Here is a 20,045-nt window from a genome sequence, read left to right as displayed (position 1 = left end):
AGTGAAATATAGAATCTGAGTACCTCTTCCACCGCTACACGGTAGTAAATCAATCATGTACTTTTGAACACTGAGTTTGCTTCAAGATTTCTGTCAAGTATCTCCAGAAAACTTCTCGCTGTTACTTCCTCGCTGACTCAGTCTTCCCTTCTGTCTCTTTACTGCAGTGTTTGTATCAAACCAATTGACCCCATCAATTAGAGAGGTCATATTTCCCTGCCCTTCATGTATATTCTAATATTAAACAGGGTGTTTCCATCACTCTCTGGGATATAGTCAACAGCTCCAGCACTGGAGAAAATGGGTGTTTTGTCTTCCAAAATGAAATCAAACGCCAGGAAAGCAGCCATGCTTTTTAAGTCACGATTGATTTTTTGTCTTTTTTTTTACTTCATATGATGATTTAAACAGGCTCAGACCACATTTTTTAAGCCTCTGGTTGTGGAGGGCAGTTGCTCAGCACATTGTGCTTTGTGCTTTACATTGAGAACTGTAGGTGTGGTCAGATGGATTGTATAATGTGAATTAAAACGTTTGTTTGACATTGAACAGGGATTTCTTTCCAATCATTTTATAATCGATCATTATTTTTTACAAGACATCTGCCCATTTTGTGCTTTTTAATAACTTGAACGTTCCTTCTCAGAGGAAACCCCACTTCTGGTCATTTAACACTCACTTTTGTATGACTCTATTAGCAAGTCTCAACTCTTATTCTGCCTCTCAGTCGACCCACTGTTTGCCTCTTCTCCCCCACATCTCGGCCCCCTCACTCTGCCCAGCCTCTCCTTGTGGTCGCTCTGCTCTCCGCTGAATGAAAGCAGCAGCCGCCAAGCTGGAGTGGCTGTTACCTGAACTGGAGCGAAGGCCGAGCGAGTGTGTGAGCAATATGCCAGCCACAGTGATGGAGGAAGAGGCAGAATCTGACCTCCTGTCACCTCCAGTAGTATCCAAGTGACAAAGCAGGCCATTTTTCTTCAGTTAATAACTTGCATCATTGTGATTGAGTACATTTCTCCCAGATAAGTCAACTATTTCTAATTAAGCAGACACTTTAACTAATTTAAAGATGGCAAGTATTTCAAAGGAGAATAACTTGATGAAAATCACTGCAAAGTGAACAAAGGAGAGCAGTTAGGATATCAAGGCATCAGTTTTTGTGGTGGTTGTTAAGTACACCAGCTGACCCTGAAGATACACTTCCCCCTAAGAACATCAGCGTTTAATTCAATCAAACACTTGGGTGTGTGCGTCTGTTGTAAATGTAAAGGGCCGGCGAGATCATGGTGTCTGGAAGACAGCATGAGTTCATCTTTTCGGGGTCTGGGCTCTGTTTGAATGCAAATTTCGGATTTGGATAATCTTTTCAGACTGAAGAGTCGTCCCAGTATAACCAGTGGGTGGGTGGGAGGGATATTCAGGGTGAGGGCTTTGTGCTGTTATGGTCTGAAATAGTTATTTATTTGCATTTTATTTCAAATATCAATGATATAAATCCATTATTTGTCATCGTGATCATTTGTGTAATCATAAGTGGGTGAATCTGTATCTGGTAATGATTGAAAAATATCAGTATTGCTATTACATTTATTAAACTTTGTTTCCAACACTTAATGGTAATATTATTCAGTGGATGTTTTTTTTTTTAAATCGTAGTTCCTATCGATGAAGTGTCGATGAAGTGTGTCAAATAACCCAAATCTGTTTCTGAACGATTACTGTTGTCATTATACCAAGTATACTGTCTCTGTTGTCGTTGGTTTCAGTGATAAGCTAAAATGCACAGCGTCCGTGTGAGACATCATACATGTTTCAGGCGGTTCATCCGGTTGCGTGCTGACGTTTTTTGCAGGAATGTGTGTGATTTGCGGGGTCTCCACCGGGGAGGGCGACAGGAAGTCAGGCCGCCTCCCATTCCGTATAAAACCTACAGTCCAACCCTTGTCTTCCTCTTTCTGTTACCTGGCTAGGGGCAGCAGCGTCGGCCGTGAAAACCCAGAAACACCGGTAAGCTGAACTTTTGAGTTGTACCAGAGTCAGCGAGCACAACTCGGACCTTTAGCGCTAACTGTTTTGGTGTGTATCGTTAATACGATTCAGCTTCGAGTTTTTTCCGTCGAGCGTTTGAGTGTTGGAGCCTAAACTTTGCGTTCTCGGTTACGTAACTTCAACATAAACCTGTAGGTTTTTTTCCCGAAGGAGCTAACGCTACACTTGGCGTTAAATGTGAGCATTATCCTCTAACCGCAGTGCTATTCCCGTTTCGATGGTATGCTAACGTTAGTGAGTGTTACCGTAAGGTTTTTTTATTGAATTTTTTAACAGGCGGGTTAGGAGGGAGGAGAGAATGTGGAGGGGAACAAAGAAGGGACTGGAATGCACAGTCGAGGATGCTGGTGTCGGGTTTCTTTTTATTCCACCTCCATGAAACGACCGTACATATTTTCAAGTAACTGGTGTTGGGAGGCTCAACGAAGTAGCTGCTCTGTATTTGGAAGTCTTTGCAACTTAGCACGACGTGGCCTTTTGGAGTAACACGTGTTTGAGCTGGCTTGTGGCCGAGTGAGGCCTAGCAGCCGCCGCCTGTTAGCGGCTAAAATCCCGTACCGTTACCAACTAGTTAACTGTTTTACACGGGAAGCGGGTTCGGCTGATATGTGTGATAATGTGAGCTTTGGCTTTGCTCAATTTTCATGAGCTAGCTACTGTCGAACGGTGTTCCTATTGAGCTGTGCCCGAGATGTCATGGTTTAATTGGCGTCAGATTACCGTTACTCGTGATTGAATGCTACGATAAGACTGTAAACGATGATGCGCTTTAAAATTGAGAGCTTAGTATTTTTTCTTTCTTTCGTGACAGAAACTAAAACAATGGGAAAGGAAAAGATCCACATCAACATCGTGGTCATTGGCCATGTCGACTCCGGCAAGTCTACCTCTACCGGCCACTTGATCTACAAGTGCGGAGGAATCGACAAGAGAACCATCGAGAAGTTCGAGAAGGAAGCCGCTGAGGTGAGCAGTTGTATATTTTTCACTCTTTATAACTGTTACAGGCTAGAGTCCAGAGACAAGATGGCGGCGTCAGCGTGCCCACTCTGAGCGCCGCTGCCCAGCACGCGAATGTAGCGATCGACCCGTGTGCGCGCACGCAGGGGTGGGGCTTAACGCAAGCAGCATTGTTGGTGACTGTGCACTTCATTCAGTAGAGGCCTCAGGCTGTTGTACAAAGACTACATATTTGGTATAATGCTAAGCTATAGCCTACAAATGAAATGTCACCAAATGAAAAGGTTAAGTGACTGTTTGTTTTATATAATCAATGTACAAAGTAATTCAAATGATGTAAGCCAGGAAGTTTACCTAGTGGGTGTAGTGTATTTAAAATAATATATTATGATCTTTGAAATTCATATTTACTAAACATACAGAATACATGATCAACAATCATGTAGTAATCTCTCTACATTATAAATCTGGTTTAATATCAAACAAAATCTTAGTATTTCTGTATTTCTCCCCGCCGCAGATGGGCAAGGGCTCCTTCAAGTACGCCTGGGTGCTGGACAAACTGAAGGCCGAGCGTGAGCGTGGTATCACCATCGACATCGCTCTGTGGAAGTTTGAGACCGGCAGATATTACGTGACCATCATCGATGCCCCTGGACACAGAGACTTCATCAAGAACATGATCACCGGTACCTCTCAGGTTGGTTATCATGTTAATACATTGTCATGCTCAAAGTTTGAACTATGTTTGTATCTTGTTTCACTTTACTTAAATCTGGATTTTTGATATTAGGCTGACTGCGCCGTGCTGATTGTTGCTGCCGGTGTTGGTGAGTTCGAGGCCGGTATCTCCAAGAACGGCCAGACCCGTGAGCACGCCCTGCTGGCTTTCACCCTTGGCGTCAAGCAGCTCGTCGTTGGAGTCAACAAGATGGACTCCACCGAGCCCCCGTACAGCCAGTCCCGTTTCGAGGAAATCACCAAGGAAGTGAGCACCTACATCAAGAAGATCGGCTACAACCCCGCAGCCGTCCCCTTTGTCCCCATCTCTGGGTGGCACGGAGACAACATGCTGGAGGCCAGTGAAAAGGTAAGGGAATTTAATCTGTGCAGTGCTCAAGTTGTTGACTTGATGGATTAGACTTGGACTTCATTCTTACTTTGAATCTGTTTGTAGATGGGCTGGTTCAAGGGATGGAAGGTTGAGCGCAAGGATGGCAATGCCAATGGAGTCACACTGCTGGAGGCTCTGGATGCCATCCTGCCCCCAGCGCGACCCACAGACAAGGCCCTGCGTTTGCCCTTGCAGGATGTCTACAAGATCGGAGGTAAGAAGTGTCACATATTTGTCACAGCCTTATTCCCCGTACGGGCTGGGCCGTTAACTGTTTCCTTAGCCTGTACTTCACAGCTCCCACAAGATGACAATCACAGCTCACACACTGTATAATAGAAACTTGTTGCCTCCTGCTCTCTCAGGTATCGGAACTGTCCCCGTTGGCCGTGTTGAGACCGGCATTATAAAGCCCGGCATGCTCGTCACGTTTGCGCCCTGCAACCTGACCACTGAGGTGAAGTCCGTGGAGATGCACCACGAGACTCTGCTCGAAGCCATGCCCGGCGACAACGTTGGCTTCAACATCAAGAACGTGTCAGTCAAGGAAATTCGCCGTGGATATGTGGCTGGTGACAGCAAGAACGACCCACCCAGAGGAGCTGACAACTTCAATGCCCAGGTTGGGATTGTGAACTTCAATAGAATTGTTTTAGTTTTGAGTGAAGTTGCAATTTGGTAGTTCTAATTCAAAATGTGTCCACAGGTCATCATCCTGAACCACCCCGGCCAGATCAACGCAGGTTACGCCCCCGTGCTGGACTGCCACACCGCTCACATCGCCTGCAAATTTAGCGAGCTCATCGAGAAGATTGACCGTCGTTCCGGCAAGAAGCTTGAGGATGCGCCAAAGTTTGTCAAGTCTGGAGATGCTGCCATCGTCAAACTGATCCCACAGAAGCCCATGGTTGTTGAGCCCTTCTCAAACTACCCTCCCCTTGGTACGTACTGGAAAAACTTACCATGTACACAATTTTATAAATTACTGCAACAAAATGAGTGCATAAACACATTTACTAACCGCTCACCCTGCTTCTATTCCAGGTCGTTTTGCCGTGCGTGACATGAGGCAGACGGTGGCCGTCGGTGTCATCAAGTCTGTCATACCCAAGGATGTATCCGGAAAGACAACCAAGGCTGCAGAGAAGGCCCAGAAGAAGAAATGAACGGTCGTGCAGGACATCCAGCAACAAGATGTGTGCCGGCAGCAGCGGGCCACTCCTTCCTCTCTGTCCTGCCCTTACCCTGGAACTTCTTCTTTATGGCACAGCTCTCTACTCAAGGACTGGCTTATGCTGATTAAAACCCATCGCAAAAGTTTCCGCAGGAAAAAAGAACTACATGGCATTGTCACTTACCTGAATCACATGACGGTGCCTCTTCTCAGTTAAGTTTAAGTTGGAAATGTTGTTTAAAATGCCACATTTAATTGGAAAGAAAGCTGCTGGTAACTAATAAAATAAATGTCTTTGAAAAAATTTAAATTGGCTTGTCTGTTGTTCACTGTTTGAGCTGGTAGTCACAGGTAAGCCAAGCTTTCTGTGCTGCAGCTGTTTTTGACCATGCTATCTGTGCCCAGTGATGCACTGATCGTCCAATCGTCTCGATAGGAATTATGCCGCCCCAGCCAATGGCACCCCCTTATTCTAGTCTTAACAGCAGCGAGAGCATACACAGCCCCCTCTCCGCTGGTTCAGGATAAAAACTGGACTGATCACATTCTGTCCTTTTTTCCCGCCGCTCTAAATCAGGAGACGACTTTTTCTGCTGGGCACAGGTTGGTAAAATGTGATATTTTAATCCGATCTACAAATGCATGCCTGAATAGAGGCGCTGGGGTAATATTCGAAACATGCTGTCATCCTGAGCCTGGAAAAAAGACTAAATTTCATCCTGCAGGACTGCTTTGAGTTCTGGTTATTGAACATGGAAAAAGGTAAACGAGCCAGCTCACCTCATACATTTCTTATCCAAACGTTGTGTAGCATGTGGTAGTTTATTCGGCTTTGTCCTAACGGGGCTTTAATACACTGATTGTGAAAAGACGCTAATTGGGAACCTTGAGCTTTAGTTTCTGCCAGTCATGGTAGTCCTTTCTATCTACCGTCGTGAACGCGCATCCAGTGCTGTGGCTGCATGTTGTCTGGCCGCGCGCTTGCATCAGTCGGTAACATGGCGGCTCTGCAGTCCCGGCGCAACATGGAGGCAGCAGAGTAGCCGGCATCGAGCACATGGCGCGTGACTCACTAGTGTCCTTTCCTGTGGCGTGCACGAGCGCCGACTGACTGTTTCGGTAAAGATTGTGTGAAGTCTATAACGCGACATTAAATATGTAGTTGCACAACTGAGCTGCATTTATGTTCAATACACTGGTATAGTACTAAAGGGCCGACTAGACGAAAGTAAAGTGTGTATGCCGCAGTTATTGTATACGAGATAAATTACGCCATAAACTCATCGACACAGTCAAAGTGACCGCTAGGTGGGCTCACCCAAGCTTGGAGACAACATTAAACCTACAATGTCCCTATGGAGTTAACATTACTGCCATGTTTGCATCCAGTAATTCAAAATGGGAAAGGAAAAGATCCACATCAACATCGTGGTCATTGGTCATGTCGACTCCGGCAAGTCTACCACCACAGGCCACCTGATATATAAGTGCGGAGGAATCGACAAGAGAACCATCGAGAAGTTCGAGAAGGAAGCCGCTGAGGTTGGTTTTTTTGGAGACACCAGCCTGCTACGAATGCATTAAAATCCCACCTAAATACACGTATGTATGAGACTATGAAGTCAGACTGTATGTGGGTGTGGTGGATGAAGCGGCTCACTATTGTTTAAAACTGCCACCTACTGTTTAACGACATGTACTGTCCATGCTGTAAATGTACCTATTCAAATCTAATTATTTAACCTATAGGTTAATAGTACATTTTATATCTGCCTCAATTACTCAATGGAATCATTTTTTCCACATTATTATAACCAGTGTTTCCTAATTGGAACTTAAAGCAGTAAATGGTAGAAATCTATATAAAATTAGACAATGTTGAGACCCACTGAACTCAAACAGGTCACACACACACCAATGTTATATTTAAACACTGAATTATTAAAAAATGTGCTTTAAACTGAAAGATGAAAAAATCCTGATACTTTTGAAGTAACTACATAATTAAATTAATATACTATGTAGTTGAGAATTGATTTGCAGCTTCAAACAAATGGTAATAGCATAAAAGTATGTGCTTCTAAAGTATGGTATCTGAATGGAAACTGGGACTATGGAAACAAAGGTATTTTTGGTATATATTGAATGAAATGTGTCAAAATTGCCATTTAATGCTTGGTCAAATTCTTCGGTATGTTTTCTTATTCTTTGATGATATCGATTTGATCCAAATCAGGAAACGTTTCTAACTTTACATGATATTTTAAGGCAGAGACCTTTATTTGACACGAATGTATTAAGTAATTTGGCATATTTTATTCGATGAAAAAAGGGTCTAAAAGATGTTAATGTTCCACAAACTATGGTACAGAAAATACGAATATTGAAATGGTATCGGTACCAAGAGTCTGCTTAAAGGATTGACTGAAACTGTGTTTGGATGATAGAGCGATATAAAGTTAGCTGTTTTTACATCTAGAGGCATGACTTCAATTTATTTTTTACAAAAATCTTAAATTAAACTGAATGATTCACACTTCTATTCTATTCTATTTCCACAACAGATGGGCAAGGGCTCCTTCAAGTACGCCTGGGTGCTGGACAAACTGAAGGCCGAGCGTGAGCGTGGTATCACCATCGACATCGCTCTGTGGAAGTTTGAGACCGGCAGATATTACGTGACCATCATCGATGCCCCCGGACACAGAGACTTCATCAAGAACATGATCACCGGCACCTCTCAGGTACAGGCGCACCTTTTAATAACCTCTTGTCCACCGACTCATCGCTTTATCTTTTATGTATAAATGTGCATGTTCTAGAAAACATGTCTCCCCTGTTTCAGGCCGACTGCGCTGTGCTGATCGTTGCTGCCGGTGTTGGTGAGTTCGAGGCCGGTATCTCCAAGAACGGCCAGACCCGTGAGCACGCCCTGCTGGCCTACACCCTGGGTGTGAAGCAGCTCATCGTCGGAGTAAACAAGATGGACTCCACCGAGCCCCCTTACAGCCAGAAGCGCTTCGAGGAAATCACCAAGGAAGTGAGCACCTACATCAAGAAGATCGGCTACAACCCCACCACCGTCGGCTTTGTCCCCATCTCTGGGTGGCACGGAGACAACATGCTGGAGGCCAGTGAAAAGGTAAGGGACTTATTACACTGAAAGCTGAAGTCTACCTCACATCAAATTGTGACATTGACTCAGATCTATGTCACTTCAGCGTAATATTCCGTGGATTTTCGCAAGTGATCCTCTTAAACTAATCATCGTTCTTTTGCTTTCCCTCATCACTTTTCCCTAACCCCCTCTCCGTCTCTGTGTCTGCACTCTCCATTTTTTTCAGATGAGCTGGTTCAAGGGTTGGAAGGTAGAGCGCAAGGAGGGCGGTGCCACCGGCGTCACCCTGCTGGAGGCTCTGGACTCCATCCTGCCCCCCTCCCGCCCCACAGACAAGGCCCTGCGCCTCCCCCTGCAGGACGTCTACAAGATTGGCGGTAAGGAGCGCCTGCACCTCGTAGCACATCCCCTCAAGGGAAATTATGCAACATAGTGTTAAGTGGAAACGGGCACAACTTTCTACAAACTGTTTTTATAGTCTACCTACACGTTACATAAATGTGATTCAACATTTCGGTCTGAACTACAAAGTCTCTTTTTAACACAACGGTCACAGTTGTAATCTTAATCTAAGTTTGAATAAAATGCCGTACGTATCATCTCCCACACAAAAAGAAAAGAGCATCAGTTCACCACTGAGAACAAGCAGTGCATAGCTTCACGTCGATGCAAAGAAGAAAGACTCGTACAGTCACCAAAATAAACCAACCAGCACTATGAATATCCAGTCAAACACTTTGCACAGAGCATGTGAGCAAACAGCAATTAAATCCCAATTTACGGTCTTGTCGGACGTTATAAACTGCAGCAGAATTTTCTGTGTAATTCATGAAATTGATGAGAATTGTATCCAGTAGTCTTACTGTAAGATGCAGAACGAGTCTCTCTCTTTTGCCCACGGTGATCATAAATCAAGACATCAAGGGCAAAAAGAGCTCTTTAAAACATTGCTGTGACTGAACAAGAAGCACTCCTCCTCTCTCCCTCGTTGCTTTTACAGCTCACAGCCGTTCTCCGGCAGTGCCGCCACTCCCACCAGAGTTGCCAAATATCAGGCGAGGCTCCGTGACTGTTTTTGCTTCTGAATGAAGAACGTTTATGTACAGAAAAATGCCAAAAATGCCAAATCCATTGCTCTAACAGATGCACGAAGCCAGTAATGTCACATATGTCTGAAACGGGTTTAATTTAAGTGTTGACAAAAAAGTGTTGTTGCCTGGCAGCCAAGAACACTTTTTACTCACAATGTCTACACGAACTAACAAAATAAAGCTAAACTTGGACCGAAACACAGCCGAACGAAATACGAGTCAAGTCACTTACCTGAACTCTTGAAACAGTTGCAACAGCAAAGGCAGCATCTCGCGATGAAACCGGAGACACTCGAGTGATTTTGTCACAGCGAACAGACCCAGCCTCTAATGTCTGCTGAGCAACACTTTCAGGGAGTGGAGGCAGACGGCTTGTCAACTTGTTCAGACATGCTTTCCGTAGATTCGGGAACTTGATGTACCGGATTGTGTAAGTGTACAGTTGAACTGCGCCCAAGTTTCACCTGACACGTGTTCATGCTATCATGTTACTCCTCTTCGTAACAGGACCATGTCTCTAACGTTTCAAACACCGTGAGAGAAATAAAAAGTGATCAAAAGATGGCTGCATCGAAAAATGTATAAGATGTTTTTCATCAACAACGTCTGCTAATTTACAAGTTTTTTTTATTTTGAAGGTAACTGAAAAGCGCTCTATAATCCCGCTCTCTCAGGTATCGGAACCGTCCCCGTCGGCCGCGTTGAGACTGGCGTCCTGAAGCCCGGGATGGTCGTCACCTTCGCTCCCCCCAACCTGACCACTGAGGTGAAGTCCGTGGAGATGCACCATGAGTCTCTGACCGAAGCCATGCCCGGCGACAACGTCGGCTTCAACATCAAGAACGTGTCCGTCAAGGAGATCCGCCGCGGGAACGTGGCCGGCGACAGCAAGAACGACCCACCCATGGCGGCCGACAACTTCACCGCCCAGGTGAGTCTCAGTAAGAGGGGAAAAAGAAGGATTGCTTGTATATATGTCATAAAAAAACTCGTTTTTTATCCCCCAGCGATTTAACATGGAGTACATACAGAAAGCAAAGGACGGCGTGTAGTGTTGTCACCATAGCAACAGCAAACTAGTCAGATGACCACAGCAAACAGTTTGATGTCTGTTCTACTCTCATTCATGTCTATGCGAAAGTCACTGTCACGTTGCATTATGGGTAATGCCGACTCCAGTGTTTTTGGACCCATACAGAATTAAAAGTCCAGATATTTCAGCCATTGCTGTTTCAATTCTGGTCCTTCCTTTTTTTTAATCTGTCTCTTGTGAGTCCCCCAAATTTGTTGGGTTTTGTCTGTTAATATCCTTTGGGCTTTTCGCAGGCACCTCTTGTCACCAATATCACTGATGCTCAGTAGTTGATGATTCTGAGCTGTAATTGTATTTCCCCTTTGATTTAGGCTGCTATTACACAGCAGAATGGACTATTTGGTGTCCCAGTTAGACCACACAGCCATCAGTCTACCTCTGGGAGTATGGTGTTGTCCAGCACCAACCAGTCCACATCCTTAGATGTTGCTCTTTTGACCGCCCCCCACGTCTGTCCGTCTGCAGGTCATCATCCTGAACCACCCCGGTCAGATCTCCCAGGGTTACGCCCCCGTGCTGGACTGCCACACCGCTCACATCGCCTGCAAGTTCAGCGAGCTCAAGGAGAAGATCGACCGGCGTTCCGGCAAGAAGCTTGAGGACAACCCCAAGGCGCTCAAGTCTGGAGACGCCGCCATCATCACCATGGTGCCTGGAAAACCCATGTGTGTGGAGAGCTTCTCCCAGTACCCCCCACTGGGTGAGTGACACACTGTGTTCTTCTTGCTTTTATAATTAGCTATCGACCTTTTTTACTGCAGATATTTTGGTCTGGAGCGAAAGCACTCTTTTATTAATTCCTGGTGTGTATTTATTAATAGATGACTGATATCAACTTGGGTTATGCAGTGAAAATAGCTCATCTTCATCACAGAGGAAAATCATTTTAGGCTTTGAATGATGAATCAATTATTCATCATTAACATGACCAAAGATGAAGGAAATACATAAATTGGAAATATTTAGCTATTCTTACTGTAAACTTGCTTTTCTGCAGGCATTTTGGTGCTTCGTTACTCAGATACAACTACTGGTCTTTAGTATAATGTGCACTGTGTATTCACCGCTTCCACCAGCTACACCTGAACCACAGAGAAGACTCTTTTCAGCCTCTCGTCGACTCCTCCCTTTCTCTCTCCTCTCGTCCGTCTCCTCCTCCTAGGCCGCTTCGCTGTGCGCGACATGAGGCAAACCGTGGCCGTCGGCGTCATCAAGTCCGTCGACAAGAAGCTCGCCTCCGGCGGCAAGGTCACCAAGTCCGCACAGAAGGCCGAGAAGAAGAAATGAATTCTCATGCAGGACGTTCAACAAAGAGCCACGTCCCTCCTCCTCCCCCGCCACCCTGCGCCGTCTCCTCTGAGCCAGAGCTCTTCTCTACTCAAGGACTGGCTTATGCTGATCAAAACCCATCGGAAAAGTTTCCGCAGGAAAGGAAGGCCTGTTCCTCTTAGGGGAAGCTATGATCATAGTTAAGTTGAAACCAAACCAATAAAAATCTTTCACATTGCCAAATGAAGATGTTTCTTTTGTGGTTTATTACATTACAAGAATGAAGTGATCGCAAAAACTGCAGTAGCACTTCTCCGGGAGCTTCAAACATAAAGTCAAAACACACATTTTTGATAGATTCTAGGCCTTTTCTCAGTTCTTGAATATTACAGAGAGAGTCCATGTACAGAAGGTGGGGCAGGCAGGTTTCAGGAGGTGTGTTATTGTAAGGTATAACGAACAAGAACAGACTGGCAAAACTTGTTGCCCGAGAATGTGTGCGTGCGTGCACATAGCACGAGCAGAAGTATAATTATTCCTGATGCAAGAGGAGGAGCAAGTTGGCGGAAAGTATAATTTGCTGATCACATTTTACAGAGTCCTTTTTTTACGGGGATAGCAGCGAGGGAAGGTGTGGATAGATAAAGCAGGAGACAGGCAACAACCAGGTGAGTTAAAACGCTGCAATAGCTTCAGATACTGAGAAATCAAAACTCAGTAAATATACCACCATTTAGAAAAATGAAATAAGACTAGAAGTGGGGTTTTGAATGCTGAGCTAATGGTTTGGTCTCCAGAGGGTGAACGTCAGTGACTGCTTAGTATGTGTACCGTATGTGGTAGTTTCTGATGGTTTCCATTGCAGGAAGTAATGTTTCTCATGGTTCAGTTACCAATTACTTTTCAGAATAAGATTTTCTACAAAAAACATATCATGAGTTTGTTAAACTTGGTGTTTAGTTCTAGATTTAAACATCCAAAAGTATGGAAATAGCTCCCCCACCTCCCCCACCTCCCCCTCCAAAAAAGAAGGCCACCTCGAACACGAGGCCTATCATGCTACACTGACAGGGGCCCCTCCAATGGATACTGTATTTGATACTTCTTTTATTTTGCCAACTATATACTTTTATACTACCATTTACTCGTTAAATGGTTAACACAGGACGAAATGGCAAAGGAAAAGTTCCACATCAACATCGTGGTCATTGGCCATGTCGACTCCGGCAAGTCCACCACCACCGGCCACTTGATCTACAAGTGCGGAGGAATCGACAAGAGAACCATCGAGAAGTTCGAGAAGGAAGCCGCTGAGGTTGGTTTAATTAATTCATTGAAGTTTTTGAGAAATATTCCCACCTTATAAAACACAATGAGACAAGTCACATCTATGACTCATCACAGGTGTGGCGGATGTGACTGTTCCCTGATTTGGCTTGGCTGCGACTGCCTCCTGCTGTTGAAATACTTGTACTGACTTTGACTAAAGGCAGTCTTTCAGAAAGTACTCTTGTTTCGAGAAGTTGCAGTTTTAACGTAGACGTGAAAGTGTCACGTGACAAGGGCTACTAACCTATAGCACGAACAAATTTGCCTCAATACATTATGCATAAAATAATTGCTTGAAAAACACAAGCATAACCAATTTTACCGAATGGAAACCTAAATAATTAGTAATGATAGAAGAATCACAAGGAAGTTATTGTAGTCATTCATGAAGACGAAAAAAACCCCAGATATTACAGCTGCTGTACAGTTATACTGTCGTTTACCTTTGTATACTTATATATACTTAATGTATGACAAACTGAAGTAATACCTCTATATTTAATACTTCTTATGTACATTTACCACATTCCTGTTTACATTCTGTTTATCTATTTGCAATACTCTCTAAGACAAATTTATTTTCCTGTTTATATTTTAGCCTTTTATCTCAACTTGAATTAACTATTTTATGTCTTTGATTCTTATGTTGCTTATTATATTTGTGTGATTTTCCTCTTTTTTTCCTTTTTGGAAGATTTTCATTGCCAACATCTGCTTCTCTGTAATTGTCGTGCACGTGGCCATAAATAGCTTGAAACCTGGATAGTTACAATTACAGTAAATACTAAAATAAATACACTTTGAAAACACAAAAGGCAATCTAACATGAAAACAAAATGCTGAAGAACACTGTAAAAACGTAAATAAAATACCAGCTTTAAACTGATTGTATTAATACAAAATAAAAATACAAATCTAAAAAGGCGATCTGCAAGACTTTCCCGCTCTATGTCTGTTGTTTTAACCTCAACAGATGGGCAAGGGCTCCTTCAAGTACGCCTGGGTGCTGGACAAACTGAAGGCCGAGCGTGAGCGTGGTATCACCATCGACATCGCTCTGTGGAAGTTTGAGACCATCAAATATTGCGTGACCATCATCGATGCCCCCGGACACAGAGACTTCATCAAGAACATGATCACCGGCACCTCTCAGGTACAGGCGCACATTTTTACCTGCTCTTTATTTGACTTCTCACTTTCAGATTTGTATGTTACACAATAAGTTGCTCAAAAGTTCAATCAGGAGAGACAAGTCAGATGAAGAAAAGATCATTGTTTATTATGAACAGATGACATGTGATGATAAAGCATTGACGGAGTTGTGATAATGTAAAAAAAACCTGATGCGCATTATGTTAGAAAAAAGCACACACAGAGCAAAAGACAACCATCATTCAGGCTTTAAGAAGACACGCACATGTGTAGAAGTTTAGAAACATGTCTCCCCTGTTTCAGGCCGACTGCGCCGTGCTGATCGTTGCTGCCGGTGTTGGTGAGTTCGAGGCCGGTATCTCCAAGAACGGCCAGACCCGTGAGCACGCCCTGCTGGCTTTCACCCTGGGCGTCAAGCAGCTCATCGTTGGAGTAAACAAGATGGACTCCACCGAGCCCCCTTACAGCCAGTCCCGTTTCGAGGAAATCACCAAGGAAGTGAGCACCTACATCAAGAAGATCGGCTACAACCCCGCAGCCGTCGCCTATGTCCCCATCTCTGGGTGGCACGGAGACAACATGCTGGAGGCCAGTGCCAAGGTAAGGGAATTTAACCTTTGTGGTGCTCAAGTTGTCGACTTGATGGATTAGACTTGGACTTCATTCTTACTTTGAATCTGTTTGTAGATGGGCTGGTTCAAGGGATGGAATGTTGCGCACAAGGATAGCAATGCCAATGGAGTCACACTGTTTGAGGCTCTGGATGCCATCCTGCCCCCAGCTCGACCCACAGGCAAGGCCCTGCGTTTGCCCCTGCAGGATGTCTACAAGATCGGAGGTAAGAAGTGTCACATATTTGTCACAGCCTTATTCCCCGTACGGGCTGGGACGTTAACCGTTTCCACGAAGTCAGTACTTCACAGCTCCCACAAGATGACAATCACAGCTCACACACTGTATAATATAAACTTGTTGTTTCTGCTCTCTCAGGTATTGGAACTGTTCCCGTCGGCCGCGTTGAGACCGGCATTATAAAGCCCGGCATGCTCGTCACCTTTGCTCCCTGCAACCTGACCACTGAGGTGAAGTCCGTGGAGATGCACCACGAGTCTCTGCCCGAAGCCCTGCCCGGCGACAACGTCGGCTTCAACGTCAAGAACGTGTCCATCAAGGATATCCGCCGCGGGAACGTGGCCGGCGACAGCAAGAACGACCCACCCAGAGCAGCTTCAGACTTCACCGCCCAGGTGAGTCTGAGAATCTGTGAGTCTCCTCCGAGTGAGGAGTGCAGGGGGGTCGTGACATTTTTGGTTGATTAGACAATTTTTCATATTTCTTTTCCCCCAAACATGAATCTGTCCATGATTTTAATAGTTCAGTAATGTATGCAAGATAACAGGTATGTTTATGTATGGCAGTGGCACTAATAAAATAAAATAAAAACGTCTATTTGAATAGCTTGTGTCGATGTCGATCATCATGCAATTGACAGACAATGTTGGCATTGGTATCAGCTGACAAGGTGTGTTTCTAAATGGCAGTGGCACGGCCACCCTACTCACTGTACCTTGCACATGTTTAAAATAAAAATGTCTTGCTTTAATGATAATCTAAAAAACAAAAGAGATGCATGAGTGATTCCAGCTCAGGTAAACGTAAATATCTGTGGAACTCTGCTGGCCACTTGCGGGACCTGCAATATGTGTTCATCTAAAGCCTGAATTGAGTACTGGATAGAGAACTCTCCTAAATGATTTGTTTTCAGGTCATCGTCCTGAACCACCCCGGCCAGATCCAAAGAGGTTACGCCCCCGTGCTGGACTGCCACACCGCTCACATAGCCTGCAAGTTCAGCGAGCTCATCGAGAAGGTTGACCGTCGTTCTGGCAAGAAGATCGAGGACAACCCCAAGTTTGTCAAGTCTGGAGATGCTGCCATCATCAGACTGATCCCACAGAAGCCCATGTGTGTGGAGCAGTTCTCTGATTATGCTCCACTGGGTGAGTTAAAAGGCTTTTTTTCTTCTTCATTCGCTGCATTTGAAGGCTACAGCCCATTTTGTTGTCGTAGAGAATGGGTTTGTTTTGAGTGTCTCTCTCTATTCAGCACTTTTTTTTTGTTATTTGATTTGATATTGATTTGATTCGTTTTCTGATTCATCTGGTTTAAATATGGGTACTTCTCAAGTCTCTTAATTGCATCCCCGTTTCCCTCACTTGGGTCCTTTCCTTGCGTCTTAGTCCCTCCCAGGGATGCATGGAGGAAACCATGCAAGGAGAGAGGAACGGGGAAATATGTTTTAAGAGACATGAGACGTCCTTTCCTCAGTTACGTCACGTGAAGCGACGTCTGTTTCTGATGACGGTGCTGATGATCACAGCTGGATCAGCTGTCAGTCGGCTTTAACAGCTGGAGAGACGTTTGATAAGTTTGTGTCTGTTCACATGATCACTGTACTTAATAACAGGAACTAATAATACTAATAAAGACACACAGTAATCACCACTAGTAGTCTGTTACCTCTTTAACAAACTGTCCTGTTTATAAGCTCAGGATAGATTTCTACCGGCGGAATGCGATCGTCTTATTTATGAAGTATTTGTGTCTGCACGTTTTGAAATTGTGACTGTGACGTCATTATTAGATAACCCAGAATATGATTATTGTTTCTCTTCAATGATAAAACTCAGGAATGATCCGCCTCACGTGACTGAATGAAATGCTGATAAATGATGTAAAACGCTCTCTCTGACTTTAATTGTATTCATAATAAAGGTTATTGAGGGAAACATCAGATCATGAAAACACAAATCTTTCTAATAAATGAAGAAAGTTGTTTGTGGTACTTTTGTTGTTCAGACTACAATGAACATTTATTGATGTTGAATCAGAAACCGAATCAAATATAAAGCTTGAGTTTATTCTGTGATCTGTCTTCACTCTGGTGTTAAACTCCAGTCAGTCAGTCCGATCGGCTGCAGCGTCCAATCACATGACTGATTAACAATGAGGGGGCGTGTCGGGCGGTAAAAGACTTCCTGGAGGTCTGTTCTCGTGGGTCCTCGCTCATGGCTCCTCCGAGGTCTCTCCTCCATCCTCGCTCCTCACTCCTCACTCCTCAGAGCTAAATAAGAGCTTTAGAACGGCCGTCAATATGGCGGTGCAGAACAACTTCCGGTTCAAGCGAGGATCGAGGAGCGAGGAAACGACAATTAAGAGACTTGGGATGTACCCACTGACCAATGGACAGAGTGGGATCGATCCATGGAGTAATATTCATCCATAGTATTCAATATATCAATAAAAAGACTGCAATGTGACATCCAGAATCTTATCAACTTTTATTGATCATTATTTTTAAAATTTCAATTCAGGGTCTGTCAGGACCTAATATGAGCACAACAAAATATTTTTTTGTCATTCATTTTGTCAAACCTGTCAACAGCATTTGTTATCAGTATCATCTCGTTGACTCCCCTGGCTGTCTTTTCTTGTCCATGTCTTCCTCTCAGGTCGCTTTGCTGTGCGTGACATGAGGCAGACTGTGGCTGTCGGTGTCATAAAGTCGGTAAACAAGAAGAAGGATGATGGCGGAAAGGTCACCAAGTCTGCACAGAAGGCCGAGAAGAAGAAATGAATTCTCATGCCGGACGTCCAACAAAACGTCACGTCTCAGCAGCCATCCCGTCTTCATCCCAACGCCGTCTTCTGGCTTATGATTATTAAAAGCCATCGGAAAAGTTTCCGCCGGAAAGGAGGTTTTGGCTTTTTAGAGAAAACTGTTGAAACGAATTAGGTTAAAATCAGAATAATAAAAAATCTTAAACATGCCTGTTGAAGATGTTTCTTTTCTTGTTTCACAACTTTTAAATATCCAGCATCCTTTTTTTGTAATCATGTAGTCATTTTGCAAAATGTCTGATCTGAAGGATGACATAAATATTCAACTCTGGGGTACTCTGGGTACTCAAGTTTCCACTGCAATGTCTTGGGTGGGGATTTCAAAAAAGAAACACAGTTTCCAGAATACCAAAACATTTAAGTCAACTAACATTGAGTTCAGAGCTAATCATGACACCAGAGGCATGATTACCTTTAAAAGTTCCTCATACCAACTCTGAACTGGGGAGGACGGGTTTTAAGTAATAGGCGAATAGAGTGCTGCAGGGCTGATGTATTTTTGTAGGCCAACCCCAGAAGTAAGCATTGAACTGGCTTCCTCAGCGAAACGACTATGGGATTTTTTTGATTATTGCAGAAAATAAGCTCTGTGTTAAACAAAAGTTAATGACATTCAAATGTTTCACAAATGAAGACTACTTTCATGATTTTGTTAATCGTAAATGCAATCTCCAGAAGTAAAAAGTTGACGTCGGGCTATGAACTACACCAAGGCTCTAAAGGCGCACTAGTCGCCATGATGACATTTCTCATTTTAAAGATGGACACTACTCTCATATTTTCTGTCATAGAACAAAACATTAAAATCTCTTCAGCTTGTGTTAACCACACACCATATATCAGGCATCTAACCAAAAACAAATTGGCTTTGAGACGAGGGTACAGCGAGTGCACAAATGCTGACTGATTTCCAGGTTTTAGGACTCACTCCTGCAGCACGATGATCCTCTGAGGGACTTAAAACTTCTACTGACTTGTCTGTGGATGGATATGTTGGTCTGTTAGTCACCAGTTTGGTTGAGACAGAAATATCTTGACAGCTTTTGCATGAACAGCCATGACATTAGATGTTGATATTCACGGTGCCGATAGATAAATCCAACTGTCTTCGGTGATACTTGATTTCCTCTAGCGCCACTATGAGGTCCAAATAGGTATACTTTGGTTTATGACCAAAGGTCCACAAAAATAATGTGATTCCCATCAACATCAGTTGCACTCTGGGTTTTGTGTTAATTAGCCAACGTTAGCATGTTAACATTACTTAGTTGGTGGATATGTTAAACATTACAACTACTTAACATTGGCATGCTGACGTTAGCTTGTGTGTGATGACTTGGCTGTGGGACTGTATCAGGACGCCGCACTAGTTGGTTTTATTCTTACCTTTTAGATAGAACCCACTCGGTCACCATAGGTATTCTCATCTTTTACAGCTCACATTACCTGTGGTGTACCCCAAGGTCCAATTTTATTTTCCATATGCTCACACTTGGTCAAATCATCCAACGCCACAATGTCTCTTTTCATTGCTACGCAGATGACACACAGATATACCTTCCCTTGAGACCTGATGACCCCAGAAGCCTAGCTGCTATTTAGACTGTCTTAATGATATCAACTGTTGGATGGCACAACATTTTCTTCAACTCAATAACTCAAAATCAGAAATCATAATGTTTCGTCCCCCAAACCCTATATCTCTCCCATTAAAAGTGCCCCTGGCCCCCTCTCCGTTAATATAAAGTCCACTGCCAGAAATGTAGGAGTAGTTTTTGATTGAGATTTAAGCTTCAAACCACAAATCACAAAATTGATCCAGTCCTGTTTTCTTCAAATAAGAACCATTGCCAAAATCAAAAGAATGCTCTCTCCCCCTGACCTGGAAAAAGTAATTTATGCATTAATCTTTTCAAGACTCGACTACTAACTGCCTTCTCTCTGGCATCAACCTGAAGTCACTCTCTCGCCTTCAACTCGTTCACAACGCAGAAGCTCGCCTTCTCACTGGTTCT

At 43.9% G+C, this 20,045-nt stretch overlaps 3 protein-coding genes across 3 annotated transcripts; all 3 read left to right on the top strand.

The window, feature by feature from the left end:
* The first annotated feature begins 1,889 nt into the window (after positions 1-1,889).
* On the top strand, positions 1,890-5,607 carry LOC306791505 (elongation factor 1-alpha). Its single transcript, XM_079288264.1, has 8 exons — positions 1,890-2,007; positions 2,861-3,015; positions 3,530-3,709; positions 3,803-4,099; positions 4,187-4,337; positions 4,489-4,745; positions 4,830-5,064; positions 5,168-5,607. The coding sequence occupies exons 2-8, from the start codon at positions 2,872-2,874 to the stop codon at positions 5,287-5,289; spliced, it is 1,386 nt and encodes a 461-aa protein (XP_079144390.1). The 5' UTR covers positions 1,890-2,007; positions 2,861-2,871; the 3' UTR covers positions 5,290-5,607.
* A 197-nt stretch (positions 5,608-5,804) lies between these two features.
* On the top strand, positions 5,805-12,103 carry LOC306791504 (elongation factor 1-alpha). Its single transcript, XM_079288263.1, has 8 exons — positions 5,805-5,900; positions 6,687-6,839; positions 7,862-8,041; positions 8,143-8,439; positions 8,642-8,792; positions 10,181-10,437; positions 11,065-11,299; positions 11,762-12,103. Exons 2-8 carry the CDS (start codon positions 6,696-6,698, stop codon positions 11,884-11,886), a joined length of 1,389 nt encoding a protein of 462 aa, XP_079144389.1. The 5' UTR covers positions 5,805-5,900; positions 6,687-6,695; the 3' UTR covers positions 11,887-12,103.
* Positions 12,104-12,398: 295 nt separating this feature from the next.
* On the top strand, positions 12,399-18,179 carry LOC306791389 (elongation factor 1-alpha-like). The gene is made up of 8 exons (XM_079288072.1): positions 12,399-12,536; positions 13,034-13,183; positions 14,171-14,350; positions 14,653-14,949; positions 15,037-15,187; positions 15,340-15,596; positions 16,115-16,349; positions 17,862-18,179. The coding sequence occupies exons 2-8, from the start codon at positions 13,040-13,042 to the stop codon at positions 17,984-17,986; spliced, it is 1,389 nt and encodes a 462-aa protein (XP_079144198.1). The 5' UTR covers positions 12,399-12,536; positions 13,034-13,039; the 3' UTR covers positions 17,987-18,179.
* The last annotated feature ends 1,866 nt before the right edge of the window (positions 18,180-20,045 follow it).

The sequence above is a fragment of the Melanostigma gelatinosum genome, assembly GCF_949748355.1.
Source record: "Melanostigma gelatinosum genome assembly, chromosome: 17".
Taxonomy (NCBI): Eukaryota; Metazoa; Chordata; class Actinopteri; order Perciformes; family Zoarcidae; genus Melanostigma; species Melanostigma gelatinosum.
Note: the sequence above shows the minus strand (reverse complement) of the source record. Positions and strands in the feature narration are given on the sequence as shown.